Genomic DNA, 27352 nt, shown 5'->3' with positions numbered 1-27352 from the left:
GATGGTTTTGGCAGATGGAAGGTGCCCTGAAGCTTTTGGAGCTGAACAGCTGTTACATACTTGGCAGGATATAATCCATATAGCTAATGTTACTGCAGCAGTGATCAATATGATGAACATCAGTATCTTTAATTTCAGCAGTTACTCTAAATTCTGCAGAAGTTCCTTTGATGTGGCCTCAATAACTAACATACCATCCAAATAAAATGCAGCATATAACACATTCATATAATCCTCTGAAACAGAAAAAAAGCAGATGTCACTCCTCAAAGTAAATAATTATACTTATCATTTGTTTGTGACTATTTTTGATCCAATATTATTTGCTAACTGACCAAGACTCACATCAGACTTTCAAAACTTCTGACCCTTCCCCTATAAGCAATGTAAAATAGTCTTCCACCAAAGGTAAGGATACATTTTCAAAGAAGTTAATTAGTCAACAGTTAATTTATAAGTCCTTCAAAGTCAAGCATTCCCATTAGGTTTCAAAACAGATACAACAGCAGCAGACCATTCTGACTATGTCACATGAGTTCAGATTTGTTTATTTCCTTTTCTGTCTTAGCATGCATTGCAGAAGGAATATATATATGGTTAAGATAAATCATAGACTGGCATTTTCTGTTTTATGAATATCGGCCATGGACAGTCATTTTCTATGTTTCTTGGGAAAAATACCTGGAAATGTCAGAATCTGGACTATCTCAGCACAGGAGAAAGATACTAGTTCATGGAGTTTGGCATTTAATGTTAGAACACTTGTTTACCATAAGTTCCACTTCTTACACATACTACTTATAAAACAAATTAGAAATATGACTTGTAAAATAACACACACACACACACACACACACACACACACACACACACGTATATATTCAGCCAGAAACTGAACAATAACAATCACGGACATAATTACCTGAATTTACTGTCCCAGTAACAGCTGTAGTCCCTTACATCCTACTAGTTTTGTCCATGAACAAATATTTATATTTAATAACAACTTCCTCTAAAGTCTTACTTTAAGAAATTATGATTTAATTCTCCTCAAGTTAAATTAACTTTGTCCAGCCTTCTACCCATCTTCTAATGTCCTTCAACTACTATCAAAGGTGTTTCTTTCTTTACTTCCTACCAGCAACTCCCAGTATGTGTATAGCAACTTGTATATCTTCAGTTTTCTGTCATTTGGCTGAAAAACTATTAACTTGTTTCCCTGAATTTTAGTTCACTCAATGTAGTGACACTGACCCTACTAACTTCAAACTTTGCAGGTTTCACTTCTCATAGAAATGGACTCATTGTTTAAAGTGAAAATTTGATCTGCATTAACTGTGCTACCATTCTTAGCACGAACATTGCATTATAATAAACTTATTTTAATCTCTTTCTATACATGCTTTCTTAAAATGATTTTCTGTACTCTCACTATTTTAAATGCTTTTACCACGTGTGCCATTTTCCTTGCTCAAACTCTCAAGCAATCTGCAACATGCTTTTTCCTATTTGTCTATACCTGAAAGGCCATTTAAGTTCCAAGATAATATGGATAATGTAGCCATTCCGATAAAAAGCTACTATTACCACTTATAATATGCATGACATTTTTTGAATGTGTATTTCCAATTTTTGTCTTACACACACAAACATTTGGCTAATCTTTTATGCAGGTACTTCTTCTCATCTTTATTTGAACTTATGTCACATTTTCAAGACTTTTTGTGTTAATAAAAACACTCAAACAAAAAGCTAAATACATTTTTCAGAACACCCCATTCCTTGTTAACTTAGAGCAATACTCAAAAGTATGTACACCTTAAAAATGAAACCTAACCCTCTAGATAGGAACAACCACCTCAAATTGACAGCTGCACCCACAGGCATTACCAAACTTAAAATTAAGGTTACCCATGGTAAAGAGCATGTTACAGCCTGCATTCCCACTTACACCGATAAGTGTCTATTTTTTCTTATTTCTATTCCCCTCCCAGATGTGAAAAACAGCGTGTATGCTTTCAGGAAACATTACCTTTTAGCCCTAAAAAAAGAAAGGCACTGGCTATCTTTAAACAGAATTAAATTGTACATTGTTCCAGTAAATGCACTGAAGTATTCAGGTTGCTAAGTCGGCTGCCATCTCTTATTAACTTCTCATAATTTTCAACTATTTTCACCGAACTGCTTGCTGTTGTACCTTTAAATTTTTCATTTCCCTCAACAAAGAATGCTTAGTGCTCTCAAGATTAACTGCTAGTACCTAGAGACAGTTTGTCTCCATGTAAAAGTAGTCAGCAATGAGAAAAAAACAGCTAACATCTCTGCAGATGCATAATTTCACTTGAAACAGAATATACAATGGCAAGCTGCAAACTTCTTGACTCTCACTGATAAAATTTGCTAAGGGAAAAAAACAAGCCAATGTCTTTGTAGATGCAAGGAACTTGGCATTTTTCATGACTTTCATCATTTTGTCTTATTTTTCAAGCCTACTTGCTTACAAAAAAGTTTGCTTAAGCTAGGGGCATTAATCTAGACATCCACCCTTGTAAAATAAGATAAATTATCTTCTACATATAGCATAATCAATGCACTTTTACACCCCACCCTCACTATAGCAACACAAGACCACAGTATATTAACTTAAACTTACTTCTGGCCAGCCTTTATCTAAAGCCTATTTTTCTTACAACTAAAAAAAAAAAAAAAAAAAAAAACATAATATTTTAACAGATACAACTGTCACTGAAAAGACTCCCCTCTCATTTAAAATACCCCTAATGCACACTATACAAAACTGCTTTACTATATACCATGCAGTTTATATCATGAAATGTTTTAAACAAATATTTATAACAAAAACTGTTTTGCTTAGTTATTTTTTTCCTTTTAGTATCCTTCTAAACACTAATGATATAAAGCAGAGTATATGTGTTACAGTCCACCCATAAGTTTAACAACGTCAGCAAAAGTCCAGTCTTTCTCAACCACTTTTTCTTGCAAAGCCATATTTCCCAGCAGTGAGTGATACTTTATCAGTGCTGCTGGTCTTCATCCTGCTTATCTCCAGTGCCCAACACTACACTGCAGTTCAAGTCTAAGGTACTCCTGATTCTTCTAGTCAACTCCTGTGCTTTTTTCTGTCTCTCAAGCATTTTCCTTTGGAACACTGGACAAGGTTTCACTTGCAATGTTTCTCTATGTGCTTTACTGTCAGAAGAATGAGAAGCAGAGTTCCCTTCTGTTTGCTAGTTTATTTTTTGTTGGACAGACTTTTTTTTATTTCCTCCTTAGCCTGTTCTGCATTTAAAATGTCTTTGGTCCTCCAGGAAAAAATATCCTGAAGACAATTTGATACAGCAACTTGAATTTTACACCTGCCTTTAGACATTCCCTGATTTCTGGGATAAACATGCTTCTCTCCTGCTTGGTGTACAGTGAATAATCATTTCCCACACACACTCTGCTGTCTCAAATTTTTAATATTTTTACCTTCTGCCACAATTTTGACAGAATCAAATCTATTTTGCTGGTATGATTGCATGAGATTTTGGCTGCTTTCTCATGGCCAGGTTAGGGGCAAACACTCGATGCGCCGTTTCAGTTAACAAATCCTAATGTGGCCCGACAGCCCAGTTGCTTATTTGTGTTTTCATAAAATCAATACAGTCTGTTCCTTCCAAATTTTGTGGTACAGCAAAAAATCTCAGGGTTTCTGTGCATGCTATGTCTTCTTACTCTATCATTTTTGAAATAGCCTTTTTTGAGAAGTCTCATACTCATTTCACCTTCTGATTTCTGCAGTTTTATTAGTTCATCTGAATAGCTACTTAAATTTTCTTCTGTTTTTCTTCCAGCATTTTGTAAATATTTGAGTTGATATATTCCTTCAATGTTCCATTTGTTTTAATCACCTCTGAATACATTTGATTTATTTTTTTTTCTCTAAATTACTAGTAGCCAGCTATTCATGATCCTCTAATTTTTTTTCTTTGCAGGCATACAGGTACTGAACTTACTGGCCAGTAACTGAACTCCACCCAAATGACAATTCCAGTGGCTGTTTCTCAAATTCTGCTTTCATGTTGGGAGAATGGAAATTAAGCTGTTGATCACTGTGCAAACATCTCGGAAGTCAATACTACTAATGTATTTTTTAATTTGAAGAGTTTGGAATATGGAACTACAAAACAGCTTTCTCTAACTGGAAAAAGTGGAAGGGTGCATAAAACAGCAAACAAATTCTGTTTCATGGAAAAACTTATGACAGAATACAAGAATACATACGGGGTGTTGCATGTTTGGGGAAACTGAAATATACACTTAAAGAAGCAAACAGTTCATAGTGAAACATCTAATAGGCTATAAGAAGCTAAGTAAAGACTCTGCTTGGTTTGGGTATCTATAATAGGGACTAGGACTTACAAGGACTCATACTAGAAATAGTGTACCACAGATGTGCAGAAGTTTCCTATTCTTCTTGGACAAGAACTTCAAATTGTTCCAGCTGGGATGATAAGATTGTCCATTTATAAAGGTCTAAGCCTAGTTTGACTTGGTACAGGTGGCATCTGATACCATGGGACTCAGTCACACAGGGAAGAAATGCAGTCATTGATACAATGACTGAAATGGCACCACTCTAACCTGATTCACCAGTGGGAGGCAGATGCTCAGAAGATACAGGTAGAGGTGTATAGCAAGTGTGTTTTTGTTTTGTTTAGTTAACTGTCTTAACTGTTGCCCATCTATGTATAATAGTACTTCTATTATTTTCCATCTGTTGATGAGCACACTTGAACATGGCCAGCTGCTGCAGAAGACAGGACAGGGTCTCCAGACAGCAGGATGTGTATGTGCTGTATGGCATTCAGTGTATACTTACAATGGTGTTCATGTCATCTGCATGTCTTATCATGCAGGTCCATTTAAAGTAGAAGAGGGTAGCAATATTCACCTCAAAAATAGCCAGCTGCTGCAGCTTATGCTGGTTCAACCAGCCCTATGTGTTTTACTCACAGGGGAGGGGAATGTTCTTCTGACATAGGTGACCTTAGGATGAAATGATGCCCATTGCCCTCCATGTCTGCATCTCAGGAGGTGGCTGATAACTCTTCTGCTAACTGTGGATGGAAGGGGTCACCTGCAATAAATAGGTGGCAGGTGGGAAGGTTGGTGGCTGCCAAGGTATGCAAGCAGGTGGGCATCTGCATTAGGAATATGTAGCAGCCTGCAAAGTCACTCACTTGGCATGCCTGGCCATCAGGTCTCCTGGCCCATGACATTGGTCATTCAGGTATGTGATGCCTGTGTACACTGCCCTCTAAGCTGGCCCTGCAATCAACGATGTCAGTAGCCTACCCTCTCTCCTTCCTTCAGATACCCTTCCCTTTTGTGTCTTTTTCCTGTACCTTATTCATTATCCGGCTTTTCCATCACTAGTAGTCTGCATCTGCCAATTCATTGCCTTCATTGCCATCCCACCTTTTGCATGTATACCGCCCCCGTTTGTCTGTGTGTCCCATATTTGTATGTCTGCACCCATTACCTTATGCCACCCAAAGCTGTTATTCAATACCTTTCCCATCTCCCATTCTCTTTTAAAAATGTAACGGTGGATTTATCCTCACAAAAAAAGAAAATAAAATTACTCCTTCTTCCTCCCCACCATCTATTTTGTACTGGTTACCTTTGTGTTTTTGCTGGTTTCGCTCTACTCTCTATTCCTGCTTTCCTGACTACTCCCTTCTCTCCCCACTTACATGAAGAAAGAGGTGGACACTGTGGTGTGCATACCTGAATTGGTGTTCCTGTTGGCTGCCGTATTTTGCTACATTGTCTTACCTGTCCCATCATGTCACTGGCTGTGACTACTTTCTACTGTACGGTACTGTGAAGAGCCATTTGTACTGCTTCAGGTATACAGGAATGACTTTTGTCATGATGTTATGCATGTCACTTGTGGACCAAACAGTCATGTTCTTATGGTATAGCACTGCTATGCTTGGCTACTTTTTTATGTGGCTTTAATTTGGTATGCCAGTACTATCCCTTGACGTTACATCTAGCGTTGAGATGCTTTGCTTAGCTTGTCCAGTTGGAATTAAGACTCTTAAGTATGCACCACTACTCTACAAATCCCATACAGTGTCTGGCTGAGACATCAATTTATAAAAAAATGCTGCCACTAGATGTTGTGTAAGTTGCGACTAATAGATGGTGATGCCCTTGCTATGTGACAACTTAACTGTCTTCACCTGTACATGTTATTTGTAGTCGGGACTTAATGCACTGACAAACAAAATTCCTATGTCATTTATCAAGGAAGACAATAGTGTCATAGTGAATAGTATGGAAAGTTATAAATGTCAAGTCAGCTGATCCACTTCAATTTCTTTGGTAATTAAGGACCTCACTATAGATCATCTGCCTTATTTGTGAGCAACTCTTGAACAATACTTACGGACTTTCTTTATTCTAAAAGTGTTATTTCATTACAACAAGAGATTTTATGCAGTACCCTAATCACAACTGTGAGACAGAAATCCGTCTCTGCTAGGTTAACAACCAAGACGTGAATAGGACTCGGTACAAGGAATAAAAAACAGTTTATTAAAGTACACTATGTAATGTGGTAAGCGCTTTCATCTGCAAAGCAGACTTCTTCAGACCACTTAACATCAGTATGAAATGCATATTTAAAAACTTTTTGGCGCCAAAGTTCATTGATAATTAAACAATCACTTCCTATTAAAGTGCCAATGCAGGTAATGTTTAAACACCACAATAAAATACTTTTCCACCAATAACTAAAAAATATATATAAATTAAAATACAATATTTGATAATAACATTTGCTACCAAAAATTGTAATTAATAAATTAACTATACTAATGTGTTGTTACTATAAAAAATATATACACAATACATTTACTATAAAAACAACTCTGCCTGGAAAATACTAAAGGTCAAACTGCACTAAATGCACACTACATGAAATGTAAATAAAAAAATCATAATAAGTCATGGATATATAATATATAAACACATATATATACAAATGAGTATAGCTAAAAAGACTAAATGTGTCACTAACATCGCATATCACACATACTACATGTTGGTTTTGTATCGGTTGAAATTCAACATAACAATACATCTTATGATAACTGCAACAGAGGTTTAATAGAAATGAATTCATTAATACCAGGGAATTTGGTGGCATTAGTCATCATCTGCCACATACTTTCTCTTTTCCCAAGGAGTGCTTTAAAATTACCACCCCGTGGTGAAATAACTACCTGATCAATTATAGCAAATCTGAATGTATGGGTATCACCATGCTCCTTTATATGTCTGTATAAGGCATTTTTGGTGTCTTGCACCTTAATCCTATACAAATGCTCATAAATCCGCTTTCTAAATTGCCTTTCAGTTTTCCCAATATAGAAAGCTGTACAGGACATACATTTAGCAAGGTATACTATGTTGGTACTATAACAGTTCCCTTTCTTAAACTTAATGTAAGTCCTATTGATATCATCCAACTTACATCCCTTACTCTCATATATAGCAAAACATTGTCTACATGAACCGCATTTTTTAGTAAATGCATCCAATTTCTTATGGTTCAAATTTTTTGCACTCTCCAATATTCTTTTTACGTTGAACCCCCTTTTATATACACAACAAGGTCGTTCACCTACTACATTTTTTCACTTCTTCATCAACAATTAAGGTGTACCAATGTCTAAACAATATATTTTTAATTTAATTTGCATGTGGAGAAAACATTAATACACATACTTTGTTAGGCTCAAGCCTATCAATTTTACGTGACTGGATATCAGTGTTATGGTTGTATACTGTTCCTAATATCGGAGGGTATTTTTTGCCCCATTCATTTATAACATAAAGAGCAACATCATTCAATAATGATAAAGGGTAGTCCTTGTGGACCAAACAGTCCTGTTCTTATGGTATAGCACTGCTATGCTTGGCTACTTTTTTATGTGGCTTTAATTTGGTATGCCAGTACTATCCCTTGACATTACATCTAGTGTTGAGATGCTTTGCTTAGCTTGTCCAGTTGGAATTAAGACTCTAAGTATGCACCACTACTCTACAAATCCCATACAGTGTCTGGCTGAGACATCAATTTAAAAAAAAATGCTGCCACTAGATGTTGTGTAAGCTGCGACTAATAGATGGTGATGCCCTTGCTATGTGACAACTTAACTGTCTTCACCTGTACATGTTATTTGTAGTCAGGACTTAATGCACTGACAAACAAAATTCCTATGTCATTTATCAAGGAAGACAAAAGTGTCATAGTGAATAGTATGGAAAGTTATAAATGTCAAGTCAGCTGATCCACTTCAATTTCTTTGGTAATTAAGGACCTCGCTATAGATCATCTGACTTATTTGTGAGCAAATCTTGAACAATACTTACGGACTTTCTTTATTCTAAAAGTGTTATTTCATTGCAACAAGAGATTTTATGCAGTACCCCTCATACATGCTCTTTCATTCATAAATGGTTAGAACACATAAAATCATTTCGATTCTACAGTGCTGTTCTACAGATGAGTTGTTAGTTGCTTGAATACAACAGCACTGAATGCAAGTTTGTGGCAAAACTGTTGGAAACAATGTTCAATTTCTTTCAAATATGCTTTTTTTTGCGTCTGTATCACGTTATCGAAATTTTACTACATCGAATCAATAAAGGTCGAACTTTATTGATCAAAGTAGTAAAATATCGAATAATGTAAAATAAATAAATAAATAAAACTAACTAGCGTAGGCTAGGGGGCAAGCCCCCCCCTGCACCCCCCCACATGGTGGGCTGTGCCCCACACACCACCCCTATTTAAATATACCAACTCCGAGACTGCTCTACATTGAGGTAAACAGAAATCTCCCCCTCATGGAGATTTCCGTTTACCTGCGCAATGTTCTGAACTTTCGACATTCTCGTACCAACAATATCGTATTCGATATTGTCGGTTTACAACAATGTGAACTAGACCCTTTTTTTTAGGGGGGGTAAAGCCCCTATACCCCATCTCATTATTATTATTATAATCAGTTTCAACATCAGTGTGTGTTCATGCAGGATAATAGATGTCCCCCTTTGCAGCAGTCAACCTTGAAGAATGCACATTTCAGCCAATGGTGGCACTTACAGAACTGGATGGTTCCTGTAATGATGTGCACCACTGCAGAACACAAAATCTGATGTAATATGTAATAGCAAGTATTAATTTATGAAGGTCTTTTTGTACAAAGAGTAACAAACTACTGTGAATACAGGAGCACTGCTATATTATTACTGGCTACAGAGCTGTCATTTCATTCGGGGCTGGGGTTCTGAACTGTCTTGATTCAAACTGAAGAGAAAAATAAACATTCTAATGGTTGTTGTTCTCATCAGAGCTTCATAAAGTTCATAAGTACTTTTAGAGTGTTCACACTGAAAGGCTAACTAGAAACACTGATTCTTTTACATATACTGCATATACACTTTACCACCCATCTAGTTGTCAACTGATTTTTTAAAAACAGCCAAACTGCTTGACTGACGAATATCAGCTGGAAAATTACTACATAATACAGCCATTCTATTAGTAGTAAATGAATGTTCAAGTTTACTTTTACATGTTTTAATACTGAAGATGAATAACACTACTCAGTCAATGGTGACTATAAGGTGATATAAACCAAGTAGTCAGCAGTTACTTGTACTGGAGTGTAAAATAATCTACTGCATGTTACTTCAGAGGGCAGAATCAGCCATCTTTTTTCCATCACGGGCAAGTGATATACACAAAAATCCCTGAAACATAACAGAAGAAAATGGGCGTGACCATATGCAAGATCTGCAACATGGGAAAAGAAGTAGAGAAACATATGGTAGCATTTTACCATGATGCAGGCTTAGCCTGTGGACCTTCAGTGGCACTTGTTTTTTTTAAATAAGCTTTATCTGTAGGTAAACAAATGGGAATTAAAAGTGGGCTTTCTGACAAGTGGTTTTCTGTTACTTCTGATCCAAGACAGACACAATGTCCACAGGTGTTGGTCATGATACACTCACTGGAAGGAAGCATGTTAGCTGATATGCAGGTCTGTACAAGTATCTACCGTAGCAGCTTAAGGAAATACAAGTACACATCAGTATCGATATTCATTAAAGATACCCACACCTCCAGGAGATACCCACACCTCCAGGTTGGTGGCAAAGCACGAAGCATCAGAGACTATCCATGTGCAACTAACAGTGGGTAAAACTGCCTTCCAGTTTATAGCCTGCTACAGACCACCCTCCCAAACCCAGGAACCCCACTCGGCCTTCCTGAGAACACTGGAAAATATGAAGGTCTCCGAACACCATTATATTGGGCAACTTCAACTACCCAAACATAGATTGGGAGCATTACTCTAGCTCCAACACCCTTGCCCAAAGGTTCCTAAAATTCATAAACTCAAATGCTATGGAACAACTTGTTACCACTCCCACAAGAGGGGAAAACATACTGGACCTGATCATCACCAACATGGGGACTCTATGCTTCAGACCAGAAGTGTATCCCTCACTGGTAAGATCAGACCATAAACTGATCTCACTGGATATTCGCATCCCGACCCCACCCCCTGCCCAGAAAACCACAGTGAAAAACTTCTCTAAAGCAAATTTCACACTTCTCAAAACCAAGGTGGAATCCTTCAAAGCCTCCGGGCCTGTGGAAAATACAGCCCAGACCACAGAATCCTTTATAAATGCATTCTATGAACACCTTCAGGAATGCATGGATCATGCAATCCCAAATAAAACCAAGACCCAATCCTCCAAAGGCAGACGACCTGTCTGGTGGACCCCAGCCATAAACAAACTATATAATAGAAGGAGGAAGCTACTACATGATAGAGCAAAATCCCAAAAAGGGAAGGCATCTCTGATCAGTATTAGCAAAAAACTAAGGGCACTCATAAAATCGTCAAAGGCCAGCTTCGAGAGAAAAACTGCACAGGACACTAAGGATAATCACAAGGTTTTCTTTAGTTATGTTAGAAACCTGGGTGGGAATTCCCAGATATGCTCAGAATTAGTCCAAAATGACAAAAAATACACTAATCCCACAGACATTGCCAACATCCTAGCTGACAGGTTCAGCGCAAACTTCTCCCCCCCCCCCCACCAAAAGGGCAAATATCTATCCCAGCAGAGTGCTGCCCCCCTGATATCTCAGATGCTCAGGTGGGAGCCGCCCTCTCCAAAGCAAAAACACAGCATCAATGGGACCAGACGGTGTCCCAGGCTGCGTCCTACATGAACTCCAAGAAGAGCTAAACCCAAACATAAAACTACTGTTCAATCTCAGCCTTACTACAGGATATGTACCCAAAGAGTGGCGTACAGCAACAGTGGTCCCTCTCCACGAAGGTGGTGCCTCAACGGACCCTATCGCCCCATAAGCCTGACTAGCTTGGTCTGCAAAGCTACGGAAAGGATCATCATGGACCTCATAAATAAAGATATTGGGGCCTACAGACACTGGATCCTACCCAGTTTGGCTTTGTTAAGGGCAGATCCTGCCTCTTAAACCTGGTTGACTTCTTTGAAACAGTCACCAAGGCCATTGACGAAGGGAAGGTGGTCCACACAGCCTATCTGGACCTCGCAAAAGCCTTCGATACAATACCCCACTTGGGCATTACAGATAAGCTCACCAGCTTAAATATAAACCCCTATGTCACTAGATGGGTTGCAAACTGGCTCAAGGACAGAACCCACATGGTTAGAATTGCTGGAGCCATGTCAGACTCCAAACCAGTTACAAGTGGCGCCCCACAAGGCTCAGTCCTGGGACCTCTCTTGTTTGGTATATATTTCTCGGAGGTACAGGCCAACATGGAAGGACTGTGGCTGACCAAATTCGCAGATGACTGCAAACTGGGCGCCATAATCGACTCTCCAGCCGACACAAGCATCCTCCAAAAGGGCCTCATAGAAACAGACAACTGGTGCCAGAGCCATGGCCTCAAGCTAAATGCCAAAAGTGTATAGTCATCCCTTTGGCAAAACAAAGTGCCCACAAATTACCACATAGGTGGTAATCCATTAAGTACAGAAGAAGTAATTAGGGACCTGGGGACCCAAGTTGATAGCAATCTCTCATTTGACAACCACGTGGCCAAAGTGGTTAGAAAAACATTTTATATAGCCCACCTAATCATGAAGGGATTCACATCTAGATTAGGGAGGTCATCGTGCCTCTTTACTCATCCCTCATCAGGCCCATAATCGAGTACAATGCCCCTTTTGGGATGTACCTTACCAAACACCTGCAGCAACTGGAAAGACCCCAAAAGTACCTCACCAAGAGGATCAAAGGGCTCAAACAGATGCCATATGCTGCCCGGTTAAAGAAACTCCAGCTCTACTCAGTGGCATACCGCCTGCTCAGAGGTGACCTGTGCCTGACGTATAAGGCCATGTCCAACTCGGAATTAAGGGGCATGCTGCACCTCAAAAAATCCAAATCCCATCGAGCTACACGCTTGAGAGACTTGAACCTCAGCACTGAAATAAATAGGACATGCTGGAGGGACAGATTCATAACCCAGAGGCTCCCTTCACTCTGGAATAAAATCCCAGTTCAGGTTAGGCAGAGTCCCTCATTGACTCTCTTCAAGAGGAATCTTGATGAGTGGATGGGAGATCGTAGGTTTACCCCAGGTATCACTTCTGTGTCACTGTTAGACAGAGGCACAGTATACTAACCTCGAAAAAGGGCATAGCAAAATTAATTTAAAATGGGTAGCGAAAGCCAAACATACTCTGGCTAGGCTTATAAATGCCCTAGGGCAGATAGCCTAGTATGAGCCTATGAACCTATGAACATCCAGTGGAACACCATTGCTTTTTTTCTGACAAAGAACTACAGAACATGCTTACAGAATCCTTTACAAAGTAGGCACTGGCAACCACAGAGATTCAGGAATCAAAAGGAAAGTTGAGAGATCAAGAAGGGTGCACACCTGGACAGGAAGGAAACAAAGCAATGAAGACAAAAACAATTAATAAATGCAGATGGTAAGTTTAATATTCTTTATCACATGAAAGCTGATGATGCACTGATTGCTGATTTTTATGCATTTTGTAATTTTTATCATGACTTTGGCTTCCATCAAAAAAATACTAAGTACTATTTTTCTAGACAACTGTACCACTTTGAGCAAACCTAGCTTACCTGGATGTTCGTCTACAGCATACGACATCAGGAAGCCTCGTCCTGAACGGTGAATGCTGCTGTTGAACCAAACTACCACTTCACTGGAGTTAATCTGTAGTATCTTTGGATCTGGAGGTCTGCTTCCACAGTAAGGGCCTGTAAAGATAAAGTATCAGGATGATGTCAGGTTTGAAATGGATGGATGAAAAATGTAAGAAAGGCTAGATATATATAAAGCAGGAACAAGCAACTAAATAAAACAAAAATAAAACTCTGCCAAAATAGAGACAGGAAACCAGAAGGAAGTACTCTATTGAATGACTGAGCTTTCAGATGGTGCTGTTTTTCTAACATTTCATTAAACTGGAAGCAAATTAAATCACAGTTACAATGACTGGCAGACCAATCAAATAAAAACATCAATTAAGGATTCCATCAAACAGCTTTCCTAACATACTGCTTCAAGTTTAATGAGGCATTTTAAAATGTTCAAGACAATCCACATGGTTGCAATAAACTAATAAACATCAAGCAATGCCTGAAAGTCCATCCTTTCAATAAAGAAACTTGTTCTCAACATAGGCTGCATAAGGCTCTCAAGCTAGAACAAAATATTCCTACTCCTTTTTCATCATCACCAATTTACATAAGCATCTACAAACTAATCTCATCTTACGCTATAATTATTTCTCTTCAACCCTATCCCCGCTTCTTAATATATTATGTTGTCCTCCAAATGTCCTCCATTTTTTTTAAATTTTTTATGCTCAATGTCTGAGAGACTAGCTTGGCTACAGACATCTGCATTAAAATCTGACGTTAAGTAAAACTTGCAGTAGTGTATTTTAGTCTTCTGTTAAGTACAAACTTGCAGTTTTAAAAGTACTGTATTTTCATTTTTTCTGTTTCCTAATTGTGTGTTTCACTGAACAGTGTGCTGTGTGTGTCTCTGCTATAAGAGGGGGTGGTGTTATCACTTCTTTGTTATCTGACATTTAATAGCCTAGAGGGATTGCTAGCCACAAAGTTTGAGAAATCATTTTATGCTCAACTTCTGAGAGACTTGCTTGGCTACAAACATCTGCATTAGAAGCTGAAGTTAAGTAAAACTTGCAGTAGTGTATTTTAGTCTTCAGTTAAGTACAAACTTGCAGTTTTAAAAGTACTGTATTTTCATTTTTTCTCTTTCCTAATTGTGTGTTTCTGAACAGTGTGCTGTGTGCCTCTCTTCAGTTAAGTTTCCCACCCACCCTTCCTGTTCCTGTGCTGGTATTAGTGTTGGTGGCTCTGGAATGGCCCGCTCCTCCTGTAAGTCTGTATTAGAACACTCCTCCTAGGTCCATCTCATTTGCTCACTTAACCGAGTACAGTGAGATCATATTCTGAGTCGTGTTCACGCAACTTAATACAGAGAGAAGATTTGAGAAGGTGAACCCACTTAGGTTCTTCCTTCCTCTCTCCTTGCACTTAAAAAATGCACTTTATTCATCTGCTTTTACTGTATTTGTGTTTCCTCCTACTTTATTTTGCTTTTCTTAAAAGTACTCAATTTTATTTATTCTGCTGCATTTATTACTGCTTGGTAGTAGCCTGATTAAATTGTAACTGTTATTCTAAGTTTTTTGGTTTAAGCACTTGGGCTTCATACATGTTGTTTTACATTAAGAACGTTTCTGGTCTGCACTGTTGTGACAGGACAGGTAGCTTACATCCTTCTAACCTGGGAATTGCTGATTGACGGCCCAGTGCTTGCTATTCCAAAAGTGTATTAGTTCTGGCTTAAGCACTTGGGCTTCAGGCCAGTTATTCTTTATTAAGAGGGTTGTGGTCTGCACTCTTGTGGGAGGAGAGGCTGGATTCTGCTCTTCTGAGCTGGGAATTTCTGGTCACAGGCTTATTGTGCCTGATTATTTGAACTGTTTCTTTCTGAAATTGGTGTGCTTTGTTGCTGTAGCATAGACAAGATTCAGGCCTGCTGAATCTAGCCTTCTTTGTGTAACTTTAGCACTGATCCAGGCCATCCTTTTTCGGAGAAGGTTCCCCTGCACCCCAGTAGCAGGAGTGTGCAGTTAGAACTTGTCTGACTGAAGACTGCTGGAACAGGGCTCAGTTTTGAGCTTTTTCTCTGGTTAATCGGGTAACTTGTTTAAATCAGTTTGTTCGTTTTCTATTGTTTTATATATATATATATATATATATATATATTTATATATATATATATACCTATATAAAAAAATGCACTTTATTCATCTGCTTTTACTATATTTGTGTTTCTTCCTACTTTATTACTAGGGGCATTGACTACAACTCTGATCTGTGATATATAACAATAAGTATCCTTTTCTGTGCATATATAAATATATCCTTGTTTCTTGCCTTTCTAAGCTAGTATAGTCCAGTTTTCAGGTTAGTGCTGAATTCACGGCTGTGTTACAAATCTCTGTGTTTGCCCATACCTTACTTGGATAGAAGGAAGTTTATCTGTTCACCTGTGAGAGAGGGGTGCTTTGAGCAGCCTATCTGATCCTGGAGGAGTGGTTTCAGCCCAGAAATTAGATTTTATTGGCCATTTTGGGCTAATTTCTACCTCTTTCATTTCCCTGCTATAAATACTGCATTTGCCAGGTTTTTGCATGTCGGGCAGCGCCAGTTAGCTGGGGTAAAACTATTCCCGGCTCTACAAAGTCTCCTCTACAATCTTTCCCTTGGAACTAGACAAACTTTCAACTTAACCACTCAAGCCATTCATTTCTCAGCTCGGCACTTGCTCAAAACATATAGCAAGTACTTATAAACCCTAGGACTAGACCCTCCTGTACTGTACAGAAGGACAAGGCTCTCTATTCGACCTTACCAGCCATCCAGTAAAACAGCACTGTACCTATACAGGCATGTCCAAAGGGCAGTTTCAGGTGTACTCTCCAGTCCAACTGGTGAATCTGGGCATTTTGAGGCAATGTTACAACTGCCTCATGTACACAGACAACCCTCTCCTCCTACCATCAAACACTAATACATGCGAGAGATGCAATTATACAGCCAAACTGGAGGCTAAGCTCTCTCAACCCAAGTCTGGATCAGACAGTCAAGAGGAGAAGGGAAATACTTGCATCACACCACCAGTCTCACAATGACCCATTAAGCCAGCACTGGCAAAAAACACACAAATACAAGAAAACATACTCGGAGGCTCTAAATAAAAATCTGCAAAACCAACAGAGGCCTCCAAAGCAAACAACCAAGCAACCTGAACCCCCCAGCACAAACCATGAAACACATAATTCACAAAACCAGTGTGCCATACAATCACAGCCCTTAAGGCAAAATAACATACCCGACATACTAGTAATAGGTAACTCTATAGTCAGGCACACTGACATCCCACTCACTAGGCTGAAAAAGGAAAAGGTTACTGTTAGCTGCCTGTCGAGTGCCAAGATCTGCCACATAACACAAGCACTCAAGTCACTCCAGAACAAGTACAAATATGACTCTGTCATTGCCCATGTTGGTGTGAATGAACTGAGCCATACCTCCCTGGACTACATGAAAAGAGACATGGAAGAGCTCTCTGATCATGTAGCCCAGGTCGGTATGACCCTGACCCTGAGTAGCATCCTGCCCTCACTAAGAATGATACCACAGTATAAAGAAAAAATTCTCGATTTCAACAATTGGCTAAGTTTCTGGTGTCATTCAAAGGGGATCCAGTGTTTGTCCGCCTGGGATGACATGCTCGACAAGCCATGCTGCTTCGCTAGAGAGGGCTTGCACCTGTCACCCTTAGGCTTTCGAATATTGGCCAAGGCTCTTGCCACCACCATAGTGCCTTTTTTAGACAAGGCTCAAAAGACAAACCCACCGCCGTAAATAGCACAAGTAACAAAAAACTGAGGGTAATGCTACTCAATGCCTGAAGTCTAAACCTCAGAATGCACGCACTCGAGGCACTCCTCAGTATGGAGAAAATCGATATATGTGCAGTAACAGAAACCTGGTTTAAGGCTCCAGAGAGCACCCCAGCACTACCAGGCTACAACTCATGCCATACATTTCGGCCACAGAACCCAAACCGAAATACAAAAGGCGGGGGCGTATCCATATTCATCAAGGATACCCACACCTCCAGGTTAGTGGCACAGCACGATGCTTCAGAGATCATCCACGTGCAACTAACAATGGGCAAAACTGCAATTCAAATTGTAGCTTGCTACAGATCACCCACCATGTCCCAGGGCCCCGATCCTACCAAACACCCTAATATTGGGTGATTTCAATTACCCAAATAGTAACTGGGAAAACTACTCAAGTACTAACTCCCTTGCCCAACACTTCCTAGAATGTATCAACTCAAATGCCGTGGTTCAACTGGTCAACACTCCCACCAGAGGTGACAGCATATTGAACCTGGTCATCACCAACATGGGTGACTGGTGTTCCACACCGGAGGTCAACCCCTCGCATGGTTAGATCTGACCATAAAGAAATCACTTTGGATATCCACATTCCGCCCCCAACCCCGGACAAGGAAACCAGCGTGAAAAACTTTTCAAAAGCAAACTTCACGTTACTTAAGACCAAGGTGGAAAGTTTCAAAATCCCTCATGCTGAAGGATAATACTGTCCAAGCTGCAAAATCCTTTACTAATGCATTCTACAGGCACCTACAAGAATGCATGGATCGTGCCATCCCAAGCAAAACCAAGACTCACTCCTCCAAGAAAAGGAAACCAGTCTGGTGGACTCCTGCCATAAACAAGCTATACAATAGAAGGAGGAAACTAGTACAGAAAAGAGTAAAATCCCAAGAAAGGAAGACACCCCTGATCAGAATCAGCAAGAAACTACAATCCCTCATAAAATCATCCAAGGCGAGCTTTGAAAGAAAAATTGCCAAGGACTCCAAAGATAACTACAAGTCATTCTTTAGCTATGTCAAGAATCTAAATGTCAATGCTCAGATCTGCTCAGAGTTAGTGCAGAATGGCACAAAATACACTGAACCGACCGGTATCACCAACATCCTAGCAGACAGGTTCAGCGCAAACTTCACCCCCCCCCCCACCCCCAAAAGGGCCCATAACCATACCAGAAGAATGTAGAGTCCCTGAAATCACAGACATTCAGGTTAAAACAGCCCTCTCCAAAGCCAAAAACACAGCATCAGTGGGACCGGACGGTGTCCCAGGCTGCATCCTACACGAGCTCAAAGACAAACTAACCCCTCACCTAAACACACTGTTCAAACTCAGCCTCTCCACAGGCTACGTACCCATAGAGTGGTGCACAGCAATGGTTATTCCACTCCACAAAGGTGGAACAACAACAGACCCCGGGAACTATCGCCCTATAAGCCTGACTAGCTTGGTCTGCATGGCTATGGAGCGCATCATCATGGAACTCATTATCAGAGACATTGGGAACCTCCAAACACTGGACCCCTACCCAGTTCTGCTTTGTTAAGGGCAGATCATGCCTCCTAAACCTGGTGGACTTCTTTGAGACAGTTACCAAGGGTATAGACGAGGGAAAGCTGGTACACACAGCCTAACTAGACCTCGCTAAGGCCTTCGACCCCATTCCTCATTCTGGTACTATAAACAAGCTTACCAGCCTGAACATAAACCTCACAAGATGGGTTGTCAACTGGGTGATGGACAGAACCCACACGGTGAGAGTTGCAGGAGCTAGGTCCGACTCTAAACCGGTTACAAGTGGCGTTCCCCAGGGCTCAGTCCTAGGACCCCTCCTGTTTGGCATATACTTCTCAGAGGTACAGGCAAGCACAGGAGGACTATGGCTGACCATGTTTGCAGACGACTGCAAACTAGGGGCTATAATTGACTCTCCGGCTGACACAGACATCCTCCTGACAACATCCCAGGCTGCCTTCTACATGAACTACAGAATGAAATGGCACCCCACCCAAGTACCATGTTCAATCATAGCCTCACCTCAGGCTTTGTGCCCATTGAATGGTGTACAGCGACAGTTATACAACTCCACAAAGGGGGGGCCACAACAGACCCCAGGAACTACCACCCCATTAGCCTGACGAGCCTCGTCTGCAAGGTCATGGAACGTATCATCATGGAACTCATAAACAAAGACATTGGAGATCTCCAAACTCTGGATCCCACACTGTTTGGGTTTGTAAAAGGCAGATCATGTCGCCTAAACCTGATAAGACTTCTCTGAAGTAGTCACCAAAGCCATAGATGAGGGTAAGGTGGTTCACACAGCCTATCTAGATCTCGCCAAGGCGTTCAACACCATCCCCCACTCTGGAATTATAGATAAAATCACTAAACTAGGTATAAATCCCTATGTCACAAGATGGGTTGCCAACTGGCTTACTGACAGAACCCACACAGTGAAAGTAGCACACTCCAAATCAGACTTCAGACCAGTGACAAGTGGAGTACCACAGGGTTCAATCCTGGGTCCTCTCCTGTTTGGTATCTACTTCTCTGAAGTACAGGTTAACACAGAAGGTCTTTGGCTAACTAAATTCACAGATGACTGCAAACTAGGAGCCATAATTGAAACTCCTAATGATGTGGACATCCTACAAAAGGGCCTCACTGAGACAGATGCCTGGTGTCAAAGACATGGTCTCAAGCTCAATGCCAAAAAGTGCACTGTCATCCCCTTTGGTAAAAACTCTGTACCCATGAACTACCACATAGGCGGTAGTCTACTTAACACCGAAAGTTTGATAAGAGACCTTGGGACACAGGTGGACTGTAGTCTGTCCTTTGATAATCACATTGCCACAGTGGTCAGGAAATCCTTCTACTTGGCACACCTCATCACAAAAGGTTTCTCATCCAGAGAAAAAGAAGTCATTGTTCCCCTCTACTCATCACTCATTAGACCCATTATAGAGTACAACGCCCCTTTTGGTATGTACCTCACAAGACATCTACAACAACTGGAAAGGCTGCAAAAATTCCTCACAAAGAGGATTACTGGCCTCAAACAGATGCCTTACGAAGACCATCTCAAAAAACTCCACCTTTACTCCATCGCATATCGCCTACTCAGGAGCGTTCTCTGCCTAACACACAAAGCTATGTCAAACCCAGAGCTGTTGGACATGCTCCACTTAAAGAAATCCCAATCCCTCCGAGCTACACGCTCTAGGGACCTAAACAGAACATGCTGGAGGGATAGATTCCCGCCCCAGAGACTTACCATACTCTGGAACAGACTACTTATCTATGTCAAACAGAGCTCCTCATTAACACTCTTCAAGAAAAATCTTGATGATTGGATGGGTAATAGGAAATTCACCCTGGGGATCACTTCTGTGGTTCTGCTTGACAGGGGCACAGGAAAATAATTTTCTTGGGTGGCAAAAGCCAGGGTACCTTTTGGCTAGGCTTGTATAGGCCCTAGGGCCAATAGCCTAGTACCTAACTATGAAAAGAGTCTCATTGAGATGGATACCTGGTGTCAAAATCATGGCCTCAAGCTAAATGCCAAAAAGTGCATAGTCATCCCCTTTGAAAAAACAAAGTACCCACAAACTACCACATAGGTGGTAGTCCCCTAAATACGGAAGACGTAATAAGGGATCTGGGGACCCAAGTAGATAGCAATTTCACCTTTGAAAATCACATTGCCAAAGTGGTTAGAAAATCCTTCTACATGGCCCACCTAATCACAAAAGCGTTCACATCCAGATCAAAAGAGGTCATTGTGCCCCCCTGTTCATCACTCATCAGACCCATCATAGAGTACAATGCCCCATTTCGGATGTACCTTACAAGACACCTGCAACAGCTGGAAAGACCACAGAAGTACCTCACCAAGAGGATCACTGGCCTCAAACAGATGCCTTATGCATCTCGACTGAAGAAACTCCGGCTGTACTCGGTTGCATCCCGCCTATTCAGAGGTGATCTCTGTCTGACGTACAAGGCCATGTTCAACCCAGAATTGATGGACATGCTCCACCTAAAGAAAACCTTATTCCCTCGAGCCACACGCTCTAGAAATCTAAACCTTACCACAACAATAAATAGGATGTGCTGGAGGGATAGATTCCTGTCCCAGAGACATCCATGCTTTGGAACAAGATTCCAATCTACATTAGGCAGAGCTCCTCGCTAACACTCTACAAAAGAAACCTTGACGAGTGGATGGGAAACAGAAAGTTTACCTCAGGGATCACTTCAGTGGCTCTGCTGAACAGAGGCACAGGGAACTAATCTAAGGGGGCAGCGAAAGCCAACACATTCTGGCTAGGTTTATAAATGCCTTCAGGCAGACAGCCTAGTACCTGCCTATGAACCAATATCTATTTCTGTAGGTTCATAGAGTTGTACTAGGTTAACTGTTCTTGTGAGCCATTTTAAGCCTAGCCAATTACCCCATGAGAGAATTAAACCCTGTACCATGTGTCTGTAATGTAAACACCTTAACCATTCTCATACATCTTTCCATTTCTTAGAGGTTTTAAGTCTACCTACTTTATTCCAAATATACTGCTCAGCTTTACTACTCTACTTGTTCAACTAACTACCGATGTATGCAACATTTGACATGTTATCATACATGTGCTCATTCACAAGAACTGTTTGTTTTCAAAATTTTCTTGTGATTCAAAAAAGGTTATCAACCCCTCCCTGTAGCCCATTCTGATTCAGAGACCACCAACTGCAGTGATTTTTCGTGAGCAGAAAACATCACTGTGGCCAGTGGTCATACCAACTGTATTAAAGGGTAATGAGGCAATCCAAGAGAGTAGCTAATGCTAATTAGCCAAGTACTCACTCATGGAAATGCCTGCAGCTATTTATGCTGCTGAGTGACAGAATTACTCAACTGTGTAAATTAACCTGGTAGGCTGAGAAAACTAACACTGCAAAAAGGCTGCCGTTACCCATTTTAATCAATGGGAAATGCCACACTGCAGGTAAGTTTAGTGAAATTCAGGACAAACGTAGTGATGGGTGTGTGCATGTTTGTGTATATGTGTGGCAGTGTGTGCACATCTGCAGGGGTATGAATTCAGCAGGGTGTGTGCGCGTGTATGTGTGCTGTAGCATGATAGGTGAATGGGTGAGTGTGTCTGTGAGTCAAACTGAATGTGCGTGTGTGTGTGTGGGGTGATGTTGAGTGAATGTCCATGTAAATGTGTGTGTGTGTGTGTGTGTGTGTGTGTGTGTGTGTGTGTGTGTGTGTGTGTGTGTGTGTGTGTGTGCGTATGTGTGGGTGTATGTGTGTGCTGTAGCACGCATGCAGGTGAATGGGTGAGTGTGTCTATGAGTCAAATTGAATGTGTGTGTGTATGTGTGTCTGTGTGGAGGGGTGATGTTGAGTGAATGTCCATGTAAATGTGTGTGTGTGTGTGTGTGTGTGTGTGTGTGTGTGTGTGTGTGTGTGTGTGTGTGTGTGTGTGTGCGCGTATGTATATGTGTGTGTATATGAATGTCTGAACTTGTGTGTGGAAGTTTGTGGGAGGTGCATGTATCACTTTGATGCACGGATGACCAGAGGAAATTACTACAGCAAAGTGCTTTTAGCGTGGGCAGTAAAAAAGAGTGATTCAGACACATGCAAATTCCTCATTACAGCTAAAGCTGTCACGTGGGGGGGGGGTTTGCCATATAAATTGACCTACCTATAGTAGTTATTTTACACAATCACAGACCCTTCTTTCTGAACCCCTGGGTTTATGGTCTCATTCCTACACATACAAATATTATTGACATTTTTTTTTACCAAACTTCCACTGAAAAGGGGTACTAGCTCAGTTGGAATATATTGGTTAACAAACGGAAAATAAATAAAATACTTACTTTTGGGTACCCTGAAATGAGTCTACTAGCCTAGTGGGACTAACCTGGTCAAAGGTGGATAAATAAATAAATTAAACTAAATTAAATTAAAAAAATACATACATACATGCATACATAAAGAAAACAAAGGAAAGTATTTTCTACTGTTTTTTTCCAAGTAGCTACAGTTTTACTGAATTAAATAAATGTATATGGATAGACAGTGACCAACGTATTAACATGAATTACTGGATACAAGCATTTAGGCTACTCACACGCTGTTTTTAACTGCAGTCTTTCTTCAATCTTCCCTTTACCCCATTTCTTCTTGATTAAATAGTCAGGTCTGTATCCTTATCTGCCTGGTGCTACTGCTTCTTCTGTGCTGATCTCAGAAATACTCACGGATTGAGAAGTGCAGAGTAACAAACACAAAACAGTGTCCTCCTCATCCATGGAGTAAATCAACTTATCACTTCCATTTTCTAGGACTCCGACCTCAAGTTTGACCTGCTACAGCAAATACATGTCACCAAGATGGACACAATCTATTTACTTATTTTTTGACAAAGCTGTTAGGATCTCAAGTGTAATATCTACACCTACCTCCCCCTCCTCCTCACATTCCTGCCATCAGCTTCATGCATCTTATACTTTGTAGTTTTGCACTAAACAGAATCTATTTGTGCCCTGCTTTCTTTTGCCTACCAGTACAAAGTATTTCACATATTCTCTGAAAAAATATTGTGTATCTATGACCTCTAGACTGTCTTGTGCCTGGGTCTTAGCTAAAGAGGGTCATACACCTCTAAGGTAAACAAACAGGTAGAATAATAAATAAAACAAACCAAACACAGCTTCAGGGATAAAGCCAATAGATATCCAATAAACCAAGTGGTAGAAATACGCTGAGATATAAAACCTTCTTTTATTAACGCATACAATTCCAACAAGTAGACACGTTTTCGTTGCTGAATGCAACTTCTTCAGATAATGCAAGCAACTGAATGCTTAGTTTAAATACATAAATAATTGACCACATATTGTTCCAATTATCTGATTAAGGAACCAAACCTTAAAACTTTAAAAATACAGTGTACTGAATAATGTGACATATTGCTCTTGTTAAATAAAAAAAATTTTTGTCTACAAATATTGACCAATATAATTGTAAACATTTACTAAGCCACAATTAATACCTACAGTACAACAATAATCTTAAAATAAGTTAAAAACATCTTACAAAATGTTAGAATGTTATGTGTCTATGCTGTACTGGCCTTGAGTTTTAATATAGGCTTAATAGAGATATAGTCATTTAAGCCTGGTTTCTTGTTCGAATCCAGGGAGATCTGCCAATGAGTCTTTCTTTGTTCCAACCTGGCCTGCCATGGTCCCCCCCTAGGGTCCCTGTATATACTTTCCAAGACGAAAAATTTATATCTGGCTGTGGGACATGTCAATGTATGTTTATACAAAGCATTATTGATATTGGTTTTTTGTACATCATACATATGTTCGTAAATCCTGCGTTTGAGAGTGCGCTCTGTTTTGCCCACATAATATGCCGGACATTGTGTGCATATAGCCAGATATACCACCTTTTGACTGTTGCAGTTGTAATATTCCCTTGCTTTGATAACTCTATTCAAGGCTGTAATGGTGACTTGTTCGTCCTGTATAATATAAGAACATTGTGGACAAGTACCACATTTGTATGTACCCTTACGTGTACGTGCAGTTTTATTCTGGGTAGGAGCATGCTCTAATAAGCTTTTAATGTTTCTACCTTTACTAAAAACAGTCGTTATTTCTTTGCCTTGCAAATTGGGCAGATCAGTGAATGCCATAAATGCTTGCCACTCCTGTGAAATAATATCCCTAATATCACTTGAGTTGGTACTATATTGTGTGATGAAGGCATGATGAAAATCCATATTATTTTCATGTATGTCCTGACTCGGTGGGGTAATCCCAGTCCCTAAGACAGGGGTATACTTCTCTTTTCTACCGATAATAACTTGTTCTTGAATTTGGTTAATAAACCCTACAGGATAACCCCTGTCCTCGAACATGGATCTCAATTTATGACATTCCGTTAAAAAATCTTCGTCCTCTGAGGTCATACGCGAAATTCTAACATACTGTCCCTTGACAATACCTCTTTTCTGATGCAACGGGTGTAAACTTTTGAAATGAATATAGCTGTTAGAGTAAGTGGGTTTTCTATATACATTGGATTTAAAACCCCCTTGTATGTTCATACTAAGCAAGACATCCAGGTATTCTACCCTATCTTCATATACTTGGTGCGTAAAAGTAAGAAAATCCGTTGTAGAGGCTAGGTAATCCATGAATTCCTGAATGTCCGTATAGGACCCTGTCCAAAAAATACAGATATCATCCAGAAACCTGTAGTAAGCTACCCAATGTTGTTTAAAAGTACTGTTAAGTACAAATTTGTTTTCCCAAATGGAGAGAATAATATCAGCGTATGTCGGGGCACAATTTGCCCCCATAGCCACGCCTGAGGTTTGCTTATAATATTCTCCCCCAAAATGGATGAAGTTATGATGTAATACAAGTTTCATTAAGTTCATAATCAAAAAATTGTCCCGAAATTCTGCCTTCGGACAAGATGTAATAGCCTCATCCAACCATTGCAGACCTGTTTCATGTGGAATCACAGAAAACAGGTCCACAACGTCAATGGTAAGAAATTTGAGATTCGGTACCTTAAGGTCTGGGGTTATCTGTTTCAAAAATTCCCAGGAGTCTTTAAGAAGGTGAGTAGATCTAGGCCATAGTTTCTTAAACTTATAGTCCAGGAATTTTGAGTCACCATTACAGCCTTGAATAGAGTTATCAAAGCAAGGGAATATTACAACTGCAACAGTCAAAAGGTGGTATATCTGGCTATATGCACACAATGTCCGGCATATTATGTGGGCAAAACAGAGCGCACTCTCAAACGCAGGATTTACGAACATATGTATGATGTACAAAAAACCAATATCAATAATGCTTTGTATAAACATACATTGACATGTCCCACAGCCAGATATAAATTTTTCGTCTTGGAAAGTATATACAGGGACCCTAGGGGGGGGACCATGGCAGGCCAGGTTGGAACAAAGAGAGACTCATTGGCAGATCTCCCTGGATTCGAACAAGAAACCAGGCTTAAATGACTATATCTCTATTAAGCCTATATTAAAACTCAAGGCCAGTACAGCATAGACACATAACATTCTAACATTTTGTAAGATGTTTTTAACTTATTTTTAAGATTATTGTTGTACTGTAGGTATTAATTGTGGCTTAGTAAATGTTTACAATTATATTGGTCAATATTTGTAGACAAAAATTTTTTTTATTTAACAAGATCAATATGTCACATTATTCAGTACACTGTATTTTTAAAGTTTTAAGGTTTGGTTCCTTAATCAGATAATTGGAACAATATGTGGTCAATTATTTATGTATTTAAACTAAGCATTCAGTTGCTTGCATTATCTGAAGAAGTTGCATTCAGCAACGAAAACGTGTCTACTTGTTGGAATTGTATGCGTTAATAAAAGAAGGTTTTATATCTCAGCGTATTTCTACCACTTGGTTTATTGGATATCTATTGGCTTTATCCCTGAAGCTGTGTTTGGTTTGTTTTACTTGTGCATATCAGCTTCCCTCTTTTTTCTTTGTTTGGCGTATTTATGGAGGAATCAGGGGAGACATCTACAGCCGATATCCGTGTTTCTACATTTCGCGCTGAAGTGGGCGAAATCCGAAAGCTTTCTGGTCAGTTAAGTGAATTAATTGACATTCTGGTGCCCTTAGGGAAGGGTTTGCAGCAGGTTCTATCGAAACCTATTTCACACGTCATTTCGGATGGTCAAGAGGGGCCGGTCAATACGGGTCATAGACAAGGTAGCGGAACTTTACTTCCGGATTCCGGAAGTAATATCAACACTATGGATTTTCAAAGAACGCCAAGGCTACTACAACAAAATAATGAAGCAGGTTCGGGGACCTCAAGAGAAACGGATTTTCAACATATGCCGGTCTCATCTTTTCAAGAATGGTATAAGGATATACCTTCTTTCACTACACCACGGAGCCCGATACAAGCGAATCTAAGGACTTCAACTTTTCAGGACTCTATGACGGCACTTGAGACTTCTCTATATAGGTACCGTAAACTCAACCTAGACAATAAGTATTTAAACGAGTGTCTTAATAAATGTTTGGTGCCTAAAGGTCTCAGGATACACAAGTATCCCAATAATGTTATTAAGGACAGTGAATTTCACAAAGAATTAGTCAC

The 27352-nt window shown here is 40.0% G+C and overlaps 1 protein-coding gene across 1 annotated transcript in view; it reads right to left on the bottom strand.

Moving 5' to 3' along the window:
• LOC122792239 (discoidin, CUB and LCCL domain-containing protein 1-like) overlaps nucleotides 1–27352 on the bottom strand; it is a 1730428-nt gene that overhangs the window by 896614 nt on the left and 806462 nt on the right. The window contains exon 3 of the mRNA XM_044059988.1: nucleotides 13259–13396. Within this exon, the coding sequence (XP_043915923.1) occupies nucleotides 13259–13396 (138 nt within the window). The remainder of the gene's footprint in view (nucleotides 1–13258; nucleotides 13397–27352) is intronic.

The sequence above is a fragment of the Protopterus annectens genome, chromosome 1.part2 (genome assembly GCF_019279795.1).
Source record: "Protopterus annectens isolate FY-2018-M chromosome 1.part2, PAN1.0, whole genome shotgun sequence".
Lineage (NCBI taxonomy): Eukaryota > Metazoa > Chordata > Ceratodontiformes > Protopteridae > Protopterus > Protopterus annectens.
This window is presented reverse-complemented; position numbering and strand designations above follow the sequence as displayed.